At 44.2% G+C, this 12,480-nt stretch overlaps 1 protein-coding gene across 5 annotated transcripts in view; it reads left to right on the top strand.

Annotated features, from left to right (window-relative positions):
- Positions 1-12,480, top strand: part of myo5aa (myosin VAa) — a 204,534-nt gene that overhangs the window by 69,937 nt on the left and 122,117 nt on the right. For all 5 annotated transcript variants that reach the window (XM_080214230.1, XM_080214233.1, XM_080214232.1 and 2 more), the window contains one exon: positions 5,572-5,743. In XM_080214230.1, coding sequence (XP_080070356.1) covers positions 5,572-5,743 — 172 coding nt within the window. The remainder of the gene's footprint in view (positions 1-5,571; positions 5,744-12,480) is intronic.

Genomic DNA, 12,480 nt, shown 5'->3' with positions numbered 1-12,480 from the left:
ATTTTCCGGCCATTCCCATCGGCAGGACCTTCCAATCCCACTGACAATGAGAACCCCCCTCCCCAAGCCCTGGGTTCCCCCGATGTGCGTTATTCCTGAAGGACCAATCTCAAAGCTGTAAATTAATCTTGGGGCCTGAAATAGTTCCCTTCCTTAACAGCACTGGGGTTAGTTTTTTGTGTATACATCACTGCTGGGAAATAGAAATTTGTCTATATTTCAAGTTCTCACAGGATCTGGTTCAACAGTAACATTCCATCTACTCTATCCCAATCATGTACCTAAACCCCCAGTGCAGAGCTGTATCTCCCACTGCACTAACATGACTTTTCCATTTCTCACATTGGCTATTGTATAGGGTTCTCTCAGTCTGATTGCCTCATTATAGTCAGTTCTGAGCTATGGACCATATCCATTAGGAATTAGATTGACTGGCCATAACTATTGAATTGAAATCTTTGCTGCCATGAGGCACATTTTCATCCAATTGGTTTGGGCTCGATTTAAAAACAAGCCTCAGTGAGATGAAAGAACAGCCCACTACTTTAAAAAAATTTCATTGGATGTGGGTGTTGCCGGAAAGGCTACATTTATTGCCCATCCCTAACTGCCTTCGACTGTTGCAGTCTGTGTGGTACACTCAGTGCTGTTAAGGAAGGGAGTTCCAGGTTTTGGCCCAGCAATAGTGAAGGGAATGGTAATGTTATTTTAAGATTATTCATTAGTGTCACAAGTTGGCTTATATTAACACTGCAATGAAGTTACGATGAAAATCCCCTAGATGCCACACTCTGGCATCTATTCGGATACACGGAGAGAGAATTTAGCACGGCCAATCCAACTAACTAGCGCATCTTTCGGACAGTGGGAGAAACCGGAGCACCTGGGGGAAACCCATGCAGACATGGGGAGAATGTGCAGACTCTGCACAGATAATAACCCAAGCCAGGAATCAAACGCAGATCACTGGCACTGTGAAGCAGCAGCGCCACGGTGTCATTGTGCTGCCCAAGATTGTCCCACATGCCCCCGCATGGCTGAGTTTGTAATCTGGTTGTGTCTGCAACAAGCTTTCTCTTAGTTCCCTGTTTCCTTTCTGTAAAAATGGGAGTAGAATGGGCCTGTTTAATGTGGGCTCAATGCAGTAGTCATTGAGGAAGGAGAACCATAAACTTCTGAAGAAGCTTAGGGAGTAAGTTTGACATCTTTTTTTAAATAAGACCATAAGATATAGGAACAGAATTAGGCCACTCGGCCCATCGAGTCTGCCCTACCATTCAATCATGGCTGATATTTTTCTCATTCCCATTCTCCTGTCTTTTCCCCATAATTCCTGATCCCTTTGTCAATCAGGAACCTATCTATCTGTGTTTTAAAGACACTCAATGACTTGGCCTTCACAGTGGCAAAGAGTTTGATAGATTTACCACTCTCTTTAAAGTGCCATTTACTGTGATATTGTGTCTGCATTTAACCTCCAGTGTGGCTACTTTTTATACTGGCACCCACATTCTAAATGTGGCATGATTACACAGGCCATTCCTAATGACATATTTTATTCCAGTAACTTTGACTTGTTAATTTAAAAGAGTAAAATTTATTTAATTTGTTAAGGTGAGACTATTAATCAAGAGTCTTTTCTCAATACATAATGGGATGGAACTCCAGCGGAAATCCCTGTCTCTCCCCCCCCACCCTTCCGAGTAATTTTGGTGAAGGGAAGGTGGAAGGCAGTCGATCCATTCGGGTCATTTATTGCCCTCATTAAAACTTTTCCCACATCGACAGATTTATTTACAAGGGATAGATTCACACAGTAGCTGACAACCAACAGTATGTGGTTTGAAACACTAAATACTCAAAGAAATTTGCCTGCAATTTTGGGCCCCTTATCTAAGGAAGGATGTGTTGGCCTGGGAGAGGCTCCAGAGGCAGTTTACGGGAAGGATCCTGGGAATGAAAAGCTTGATGAGCTTTTGTAGGCTCTGGACTCGATGGAGTTTAGAAGGATGAAGGGGGAATCTCATTGAAAGTTACAGAATAATGAAAGGTCTGGATAGAGAGGATGTGGGGAAGATGTTTCCGTTAGTAGGAGAGACTGGAACCTGAGGGCGCAGCCTCAGGGTAAAGGGACAACCCTTTAGAACCGAGATGAGGAGGAATTTCTTCAGCCAGAGAGTGGTGAATCTGTGGAACTCATTGCCACAGAAGGCTGTGGAGGCCAGGTCATTGAGTGCATTTAAGACAGTGATAGAGAGGTTCTTGATTGGTAAGGGATCAAAGTTTATAGGGAGAATGGGGTTGAGAAATCTATCAGCCATGATTTGAATGGCAGAGCAGTCTGTAGGGCTGAATGGCTTAATTTCTGTTCCTACATCTTATGGTTTTATTAGAAAAAAAACAATTTTTTGAACTATTTAACAAAAGTTTCCAACGTAAAATGTTAACTGAGTGATACCTCAGTGCAGTGTAGGAGCAAAAGACGAGACTGAAAAGCTAAACTCATCAATTGTAGTCCTGAGACAGATTTTATCGCCAAAGAAAGAAGGAATTTTCCTCAAAGACCAAGCGGTGAGTGTGGTGCAGGGGGGTTAGTAGCAGCTGAAGGGTTAATCGCGATTAGCCTAATGGTTAGGATGCACCACCAGTGATGTCAGATCGCCTGTAACTAAAGCCTATGGGAAGAAGTTTCTCATGGAGTCCTGCTGAAGTGTGTCTCTGTAAATAGTCAATCAATGTTCACTAGTTTCCAACAGCAGAACTTCCAGTCCTCTTCTGTGGAAGGCACCCAGAGTCCGGTTGTGATGTTAACACATGGTGACAGCAGCAATTCTTCTCAATGACCAGGCATCGAGGGTACCACACATGCCAAATGTGGAGGAAACAAGGGGTGAACATGGTCTCTTTGTCTTTGACACCTGACCCACAAACTCTTAAGTTTATTTATTAGTCACAAATCGGTTTACATTAACACTGCAATGAAGTTATTGTGAAAATCCCTAGTCGCCACATTCCGGCACCTGTTCTGGTACACTGAGGGGGAATTGAGCACAACCAATGTACCTAACCAGCATGTCTTTCAGACTGTGGGAAGAAACTGGAGCACCCGGAGGAAACCCATGCAGACACGGGGAGAATGTGCAAACTCCACACATGGAGTGACCCAAGGCTGGTGTTGAACCCATGTCCCTGGCGCTGTGAGAAAGCAGTGCCAACCACTGTGCCTTATTCTTCATGAATAACAGCAAAATACAACAGATGCTGGAATTGGGAATCAAAACCGTGGGGCATTTGAAACCCTCGACAAGTCTGCCGACAATCAAGAGGCCACAAGTTATTAATTCAGCCATTAAACCCTTCATCACAGCTATTTTTAATGTTTGACATGAGCTTTGAAGTAAAAATGGCCTTTGTTTATCATAAACAAGTTGTTCTCCTGAAACAAACCTATTGCACTGTGGCATAATCTGCAGCTGAAAAGTTCCTGCTCCTCGTTGCTTACATTTTCACCATAGCTTTTTAAGAAAAGAAAGTATTTTTGTTATTTACCTGGTCATGTGAAAGTGTGGAGCGAACAGAGGGTGGGGGTAAAATACAGAAAAACCATTACTTGAGCTCTGTGCCTGTTATAACTCGCCCTTAGAAATGCACGACAAATGGAACTTTCTCCCTACGTTTGGTCCAACAATTCCTCCTCGCACAAACCTTTCTGTTCCAATGTACCTTTGTCCCCAAGTGAACCTGTGGCATGTGAGAACATGTGCGAACTCTGTCTGGCTGAGGAAGGTGTGTTATTCTCCCGAGCCTTCATTTTTCCAAATCATGTTATGCTTTAAGCTTAAAGTTTATTTATTAGTCACAAGTAAGGTTTACATTAACACTGCAATGAAGTTACTGTGTAAGCTCAGTCACATCTAGCACTGCCATTGAACACTGTTGATATCAGGACAGAAAATGAAATGCAATTTAGTAGAAATCTCAGTGAACTATAAATATGATTTAAAAATTGGCAGTGAGGACAATAACCTTTTCTCCCCCCACTGCTCCAAATATAGATTCATAATAGTTTATTTCTTTCTTTGGTAATTTGATGAGGGGGGTGGGGAAGGAAGGATTAAGAGGATGACATATCAGCTGATTTCTGACTTTGTTAACTTTTATGCTCTTGGCTCAGTGAGTAGCTCTCTTGCCCCCCCGGTAAGGCTTCAAGTCCATGGGGGACATGCCCCTGTCTACATCAACGGGGGTGATGTGGAAATAGTTGAAAGCTTCAGGTTTCTTGGTGTCCAGGTCACTGGTCTCTCCACGCTGATGCTATTGTTAAGAAAGCCTCCAATGCCTCTATGTTCTCAGGAGGCTAAGGAAATTTGGCATGTCCACCATAAATCTCACCAATTTTTACAGATGCACCATAGAAAGCCACCCTTTCTGGATGTATCACAGCCTGGTATTGCCCCTGCTCTGACCAAGACTACAAGAACTTATAAAGGGTTCTGAACGTAGCCCAGTCCATCATCAAATCCAATCTCCCATCCATTGACTCCGTCTACACGTCCTGCTGACTCGGAAAAGCAACCAGCGTAATCAACAGCCCCACACAACCCAGACACATTCTCTTCAACTTTCTTCTGTCGGGAAAAAGATACAGAAGTGTAAGATCATCAACCAACTGTCTCAAAAACAGCTTCTTTGTTACTGCCATCAAACCTTTGAATGGACCAGCCTTATATTAAGCTGATCTTTCTCCGTACCTGAGCTGCAAATGTAACACTGTATTCTGCGCCGTCTCCTTTCCTTTGCCATTATGTACTCCATGAGCAGTATGCTTTGTCTGTATAGCGTGCAAGATACAATACTTTTCACTGCGTACCAATACATATGACAATAATAGATCAAGAGACTTGGAGACTAGGCTGGCACTCCAATACAGTTACTGCGGGAGTGCCGCATTGCTGGAGTAACTGCCTTTGAAGAGAATTTAAGTCTGCTGTTTCAGGGGAGTGTAAAGAATCGCATGGCACTATTTAAAGAGGGGTTCTCGACATTTATTTTTCAATTAACATGAGAGAACCAGCCTGTCTGGTCATGTTCACATTGCTGTTTGTGGGACCTCATTGGTACAATTTGGCTGCCAAGTTTCCTCTGCTACATGAGCGACTCCCAAGTCAAAAATACTTCATTGGCTGGAAAGCATTCTGGAATTTCCCGGGTTTGTGATGGGTGCAAGTTTTTTTCTGGCTTGTGTTTTATTTTAACTTTGTGGGGTTATTTGAATATTACTGTGTACTGACTCGGCAAGAGTGCCCATTTGTGGCAATTTCTGTTGTGCCTTAACTTGTCTAACAACAACAACTTGCATTTGTAGAGCACCACCACCATGGTAAAACTTCCCAAGGCCCTTCACAGGAGGGGCAAAACAAAACTCCAATGTGTCACTAGTTGAAGTAACAGCATCAGTTGAAGCATCAAGACATCTCGCCCGGTAGTAAGATTAACTGACACACGATATCCCCACCTTCACAACCTTCACAGCTACACAATGACCTGTACCCTCATTATATTTTTTTCCAGGAGACGCAATATAAAATTGATCCACAAACCAAGGAACTTCCACCTCTACGGAACCCTGACATTCTCGTGGGCGAAAATGATCTCACAGCACTCAGTTACCTCCACGAGCCTGCGGTTCTGCACAACCTCAAAGTGCGTTTCATGGATTCGAAACTCATCTATACTTACTGTGGTAAGTAAGGAACTATCTGAACATCGCTCTGTCCTTGTCACTTGGAGCCAAAGGATAATTTAAACTCTTTTGAGTGGATTAAACATTGGTAAAGGGGCAGTGATGGCCTAATGATATTATGGCTAGATTATTAATCGGGAAACTTCACTGATGTTCTGAGGACCTGGGTTCGAATCCTGCCACGGCAGATAGTGGAATTTGAATTCAGTAGAAAAAACTAGAATTAAGAATTTTACAGATGATCACGAAACCATTGTTGGAAAAGACCCATCACTAATGTCTTTTAGGGAAAGAAATCTGCCATCCTTACCCGGTCTGGCCTACATGTGACTCCAGAACCACAGCAATGTGGTTGACTCTCAATTGCTCTCTGAAATGGCCTAGCAAGTCACCCAGCTCAAGGGCAATTAGGGATGGGCAATAAATGCTGGCCAGCCAGTGATACCCTTTCTCCCATGAATAATTTTTTGAAAAAAGTTCTTGTTTTTGTTAGTTTAAACTAGAGGTCACATATAACATTCACTCGAGCAGTGAGCCATTTCATATTGGGTGGCACATACATACAAATGTAGAAACATACAAAATAAGTTTTGGAGTGGGTCATTCAGCCCTGCAAACCTGCTCTGCTGTTCAATAATATCATGGCTGATCTGGTTATGGCCTCATTGGCAGTGTCCTGCTTACCCCCTCGATATCCTTTGATTCCCTTGTTAGTTAATAATCTATCTACCTCTGTCTTAAAAAAAATTCAATTACCCCACCTCTCTTTCTCTCTCTCTCCCACTCTGAGAAATACCAATGGATCACAATAAAAGGATAGCCAATTCATTTTAATTACGATAGTTCTCCTATAATTGCAGTGGGTATGGCTAACCTAGTTGTACGTAAGTTGTAGCGAACTTGTCATTATAACCGTGTTGGATTCCAGCATCTGACGCTCGCAGCTGGAAGTTTGGAACTAGGTCATAATACTGCGTCTGATTCTACTTTGGGTAATCAGGCAATGTCCACTGACTGGCACTGACATCGTGCCCTGCTATGGTTGAAGCAAAGCTGTTGTGTTCTCTCCTAGAAGCAATAAATCGATTGTATTTATATGTTATTCTGTTGATGTAAATATCGCATGATTTCTCTTTACCATCATAGGGAGATCGAACTTTGGTAGAAGATAATATGAGGCAATATAATCAGAAGTTTAAAGTTTATGTATTAGTGTCATAAGTAGGCTGACATTAACACTGCAATGGAGCTACTGTGAAAATCTCCCAATTGCCACACTCCGGCACCTGTTCAGGTACACTGAGGGAGAATTTAGCATGGCCAACGCACCTTATGATGTGGAGATGCCGGCGTTGGACTGGGGTAAACACAGTAAGAAGTCTCACGATGCCAGGTTAAAGTCCAACAGGTTTATTTAGTAGTAAATGCCACTAGCTTTCAGGGCTAGATCCCCGAAAGCTAGTGGGGTTTACTACCAAATAGACCTGTTGGACTTTAACCTGGTGCTGTGAGACTTCTTACAATGCACCTTAACCAGCACATCATTCGGTCTATGGGAGGAAACTGGAGAACCTGGAGGAAACCCGTGCAGATACAAGGAGAATGTGCAAACTCCGCACAGACAGTGACCCAAGCTGGGAATGAAACCTGGGTTCCTGGTGCTGTGAGGCAGCAGTGATAACCACTGTGCCACCCACATCAATTGGACACAGGACAAAGGTTACCCTGGACTTCTGCTGCCATTTGTCATAAGTTACGTTGTTTTTTTTTTGTCAGTGTAGCAATAGGAATGGGTCGATAATCCTTATCTTAACACTCTTTCCTCAAAAGTCTTGATTTAACTGCGGATTGTATGTTGCTATGGAGTGGCCTCACTGATGACTTAGCTTAAAACTAAGGAGAGAGTTCCAGTAATCGCACTGATGGGGTGGACTAGCCAGCCACTTGCTGCTGGCCTCTGCAACTCGATCACTTCATTCCCATTGTAAAGATTCCCAAAGAACTCAATCCACTGCCACTGTGTGTTTGGCCAGCGTTTGTATTCATGCTGACACGTGGAATAAATCCATTTTCACTCATTACCCCTGTACAAAGTCCTGCTGAGTATTCAGGGTTTGATTCCAATCTCCGCTGTGTAGGCTGCTCGGTACCCAGCAGGCCTGACAGCATCTGTGGGAAGAGAAAGCGATGTTAATGCTGTGGATCTGAACGATCCTTCCACAGGATTTCTGCAGCAGGAGCATTTAGATATAAAAATATAGGCCAGAATTATCCCCAAAAATGACTGTTGGATTGTTGGATTGGGTGAGGAGACCATGTCTGGCGGGATCGGATCACAACATTCCTACATGGAAGTCGTTTTTCAGGGAGCAGTGAATTTTTTGCTCTGGTTTTGAAAGGGGCGGGCCCTAAACATATCAGCAGGCCCAGCCTCTCCGAGATCGAGTCCCGATCTTAAAGGGCATCCCAATCTCAAAGTGAAACTGAAGAACCCCTTCTCACTGCCCCCATGGACATCCGGGACTCATCCCCCCTCTCCCCACATTGAAGGGATGGATCCCCAATGACAATTGACAGCATTAGGGCAGTGGGGCCCTCACAATGGGTCCCCCTTCATGACTCCATACTGCATGGACCCCCCCCCCGGCAAGAACTCACCCCGCCCACAAGACTCAATCATAATCTCACCCCTGGCATGATCCCCTCTCCATTCCCCCGGCATGATTCCGCCCCCCGGCATAGTCCCTCTCCACCCCCGGCAGGATCCCCCATTCCACACCCTCCCCCGCAGGATCCCATCCCACCCCACCCGGCATGATTTCCTCCCCCCGCCAGAGCATGATCCACCCCCCCCCCACCCCTGGCATGATCTCCCCTCTCCCACCCCCACCCCCAGCTTGATCCTCCCCCCCCCCCTTCCCCTCCTGGCATGCCCTCCGTCCCGCCCACCCTCCAGCATGATCCAGCCCCTCCCACCCTGACATGATCCCCCTGCAACATCATTTTCTTTCCTGAGCCCCCCTTTCTGAGATTCCCCTCTTCCAGAGGGAGCCCCCTGCACCCTCGCCACCCCTTCAGACCCACCCCATGGCACTATCCTAATGCCCTACCTGATTGTGCTCACCTGGCAGTGTCAGCGTGCCAGTTGGCACTGCCGTGCTGTGCCCAGCCATGTTGCCAACCACCCAGGAGCTTCAGTGACAGCTGCGCTATTTTCCTTTCATTTGACTCTAAAGGAATCCTGCTGAATCCACTCTCGATGACGATGTGAAATTGTTGACTCTTGTGCTTTTATCACAGATGGTTGAGCTGCTCTGAAATCTCATTCAGTCTATTGTGTGACTTCTCACTTTGGCCATCGGGTACATTGCTTTCGGGACGTGATATTTATTTGAGAAAGCCTGGGTGTTGATCACAGTTCCCCTCGCATTTGGCAATCTGCAAAGTCAATATTTCAGACTGAGTTGCAACTGACTGTCAGCAAATCATTTTGCTGCAGCCAATATCATAGAATCCCTGCAGTGCAGGAGGAGGCAGTTCAGCCCATCGAATCTGCACTGACTCTCCCAGAGAACACCTTGGCCCATCCCAGTAACCTCATATACTTACCCTGCAAATCCCTCTAACTTACACTCTTTGGGACACTAAGGGGCAATTTAGCACGGCCAATCCACCTAACCTGCACAGCTTTGTACTGCGGGGGGAAACCCAGGCAGACACGGGGAGAATGTGCAAACTCCACACGGTCGTCCAAGGCCGGAATTGAACCTGGGTCCCTGGCATTGTGAGGCAGCAGTGCTAACCACTATGGATTCTACTAACCTCAGCTGTAAAGGAATCTACGGAATCCACCTATCTGTCATCATTCACTGGGAAGTTTATTGTCACAACCCCTTCTGTTGCTGGGAGGGAGTGATTAAATCAGCGATTCCAATTTGAAAGTCAATATTTATTCTGATTTTCAAAATGTTCCTTTCTCCCTGTTTTATTCCACCCATTCACCTCCAGCTGGGTGTGTAGCTAATTGCTTTATGACTAGTGCACAATTTATCTGACCTTGGCACATTGATTTATTTTGACAGACGGCTGGTTGTTTTTCTAAAGTAAGGATCATTTTGCAGCAGTTGTTTTCCTGGGAATATCCTATTACTCTTGCACCCAAGTCGAGCATAACCTGAATCTGTTTAGGGTCAACAGAACAAAAGGGAGTGGCACTTCCCTCTGTTATAGACCAAAACCAACATCAACTCCCAATCTTAATGAAGCTGTTGGCAATGAAACATTGGTGAGTCACTTAGGACCGTAGAAATCATACCATGGATCTGGCCCATAATGCTTGTGCTGATACTGTGTAGCTGTTGGAGTTACCGCCCGTTTCTCTGCTTTTTCCTCTGTGCCCTTTTAAGAGCTTCAAAAAACTAAGAATGTGCTGCACGTGAACAGGCCCTTCGGCCCACCAAGCCCATGCTGACACGTGGCACCTTTCTAAGCTAAAGACCTTTTTGCCGCTACGTGGTCCATATCCCTCTATTCCCTGCCTGTTCACATTGTTGTAATTCAGGTCAAAAACTCCAAAGTGTTTTATGATGTCCCCCTGGATCATACGTCTTGCAATTTGAATTTGGCTAGAGTAAACGCGAGTGCTGATATTTTACAACCTCGCTTAAGCAAGACTCGTAAAATCCTGCCCAAGGCCACTGGAGAATTCTGTTCACCCTGGTGCCAGTAAAATTCCGGCCACGATCTTTCACTCCAGGTACAATTCAAATGACCCACTAGAGAGCTTTTATCAAACAAATGTATTTCAGAATACAGTTAATATATAGCAATAACTTATACCAATTACAAACAAGAAGAAAAAGAAACCATAATATTGTACAACCCTCGACAAATATATGAAATGTTCCCAACTGAATAAATCTTCTTAAAATATACCCTTGCCACAGGTTTAGCACAGAAAATACGAATGCCCATGTGATGCTAGAACTGAGTCCTTTGGCTGGAGAATTGAAATGCTGACTTTCCAGCCTTGTAACTTCCAGCAGCCCTCAAGGTAGCAATAATGCCACTACTGGCCTCTAGCTTTCAGCCAGCAAACCACTGCAAGAGACAAAATTCTCCCCCCAGGAAGGCAAGAAGGCCTGCTTTCAGCTAGCCAGCAGAAATTACAATACCTGGGAGAGAGGGAGAAACACTGCTTTTCAGTCTGGTGCCCAAACACCACCTGAAAAAACAGGAGCCCAAAACTGAAAGTGAAAGAACTACTGTCACCTGACCCATCAATCAATCCTCTCCCTAACAACGCAAAAGGTCATAGAATCCCAGACACTGCATGAAGAGTAAAAGTAAACAAAACCCCATTTAAACCATTGGAGCAGCAATAAAAGGACTTTTAAGTAGACAGCTCAGCAACAATAAAAAACCTGCTTACAAACTGCAGAGAACTTGATTTTTAAAAAAAGTATCTTAAAAATGCATTAATATCACAACATATCTGTCAAGATGATTCTTAAAGTTTGCTATTTTATCTGCTTCTACCACCTTTGCAGTGCATTCCAGGCACTTACCATCCTCCGTGTAAAAAAAACTTGCCTCTGATGTCTCCTTTAAATTTTCCCCCTCTTACCTTAAACCCATGTCTCCTAGTAATTGACATTTCTCCCCCGAGAAAGACTCTGATCATCTATTCTATTTGTGCCTCTCATAATTTTGTAAACTTCTATCAGGTCACCCCTCAGCTTCTGACGTTCAAGTGAAAACAAACCAAGTTTGTCCAGTGTCTCCTCATAGTTAATACCCTCCAAACCAGACAAGATCCTGGTACATCTTTGCTGTACCCTCTCCAAAGCCTCCACATCCTCTGGTGACCAGAGCAGTACGCAGTATTACAAATGTGGCCTAACTTCTAAACAGCTGCAACATGACTTGCCAATTTTTATACTCTATGCCCGACTGATGAAGGCAAGCATGCCCTACGCCTTCTTGACCACCTTATCCACTTGTGTTGTCACTTTCAGGGAACTGTGGACCTGTATGCCTAGATCCCTCTGTATGTTAATGCAGCTTTTTAATCCATCTCTGTTTCAAAAGACATGTGACATGTTTGAATAATCCTGTGCCCAAAAAATAAATTCTAACTTCACCCTTCGTGCCTTGCACTGATGTTAATAGAAGCTGGGGAAAGCAGAAGGGAATGTAGATTTTTTTATTATTCATGGGATGTATGTGTCGTTGACTGGGCATTAACCATCACTGAGAGCATTTAAGAATCAACCACGTTGCTATGGATCTGGTGTCACATGTAGCCAGGCCAGACAGATTTCCTTCTCCAAAGGAGCTGAGTGAACCAGATGTGTTTTTATGACAATTGAAAATGGTTTCATTGTCATCATTAAACTCTCAATTCCAGATTATTTAGTGAAATCAAATCCCACCATCTGCTGTGGTGGGATTTGAACCCAGGTCCCCAGTATAATAACCTGGGTCTCTGGATTTCTAGCCCACTGACAATACCACTGCACCACAGCCTTGTCATAAGACTCTTGCTATTGGACTCAGAAATTATGCTTTATTGTAGAAGGAATTGCTTCCCAATGAAGCTGTATGGATAGCAATGACTTTGATTGGTAAATATGGTACTACATTTTACTTGTACCATAGTAAGATGTTGCAAAGAGCCTTGTAAGTGGATTATCAGACAGGTTTTGACAGTGAGCCCAATAAAGTGATATTGAGAC

This window comes from Carcharhinus amblyrhynchos, chromosome 28, assembly GCF_965287045.1.
Source record: "Carcharhinus amblyrhynchos chromosome 28, sCarAmb.v2.hapA, whole genome shotgun sequence".
Lineage (NCBI taxonomy): Eukaryota > Metazoa > Chordata > Chondrichthyes > Carcharhiniformes > Carcharhinidae > Carcharhinus > Carcharhinus amblyrhynchos.
Note: the sequence above shows the minus strand (reverse complement) of the source record. Positions and strands in the feature narration are given on the sequence as shown.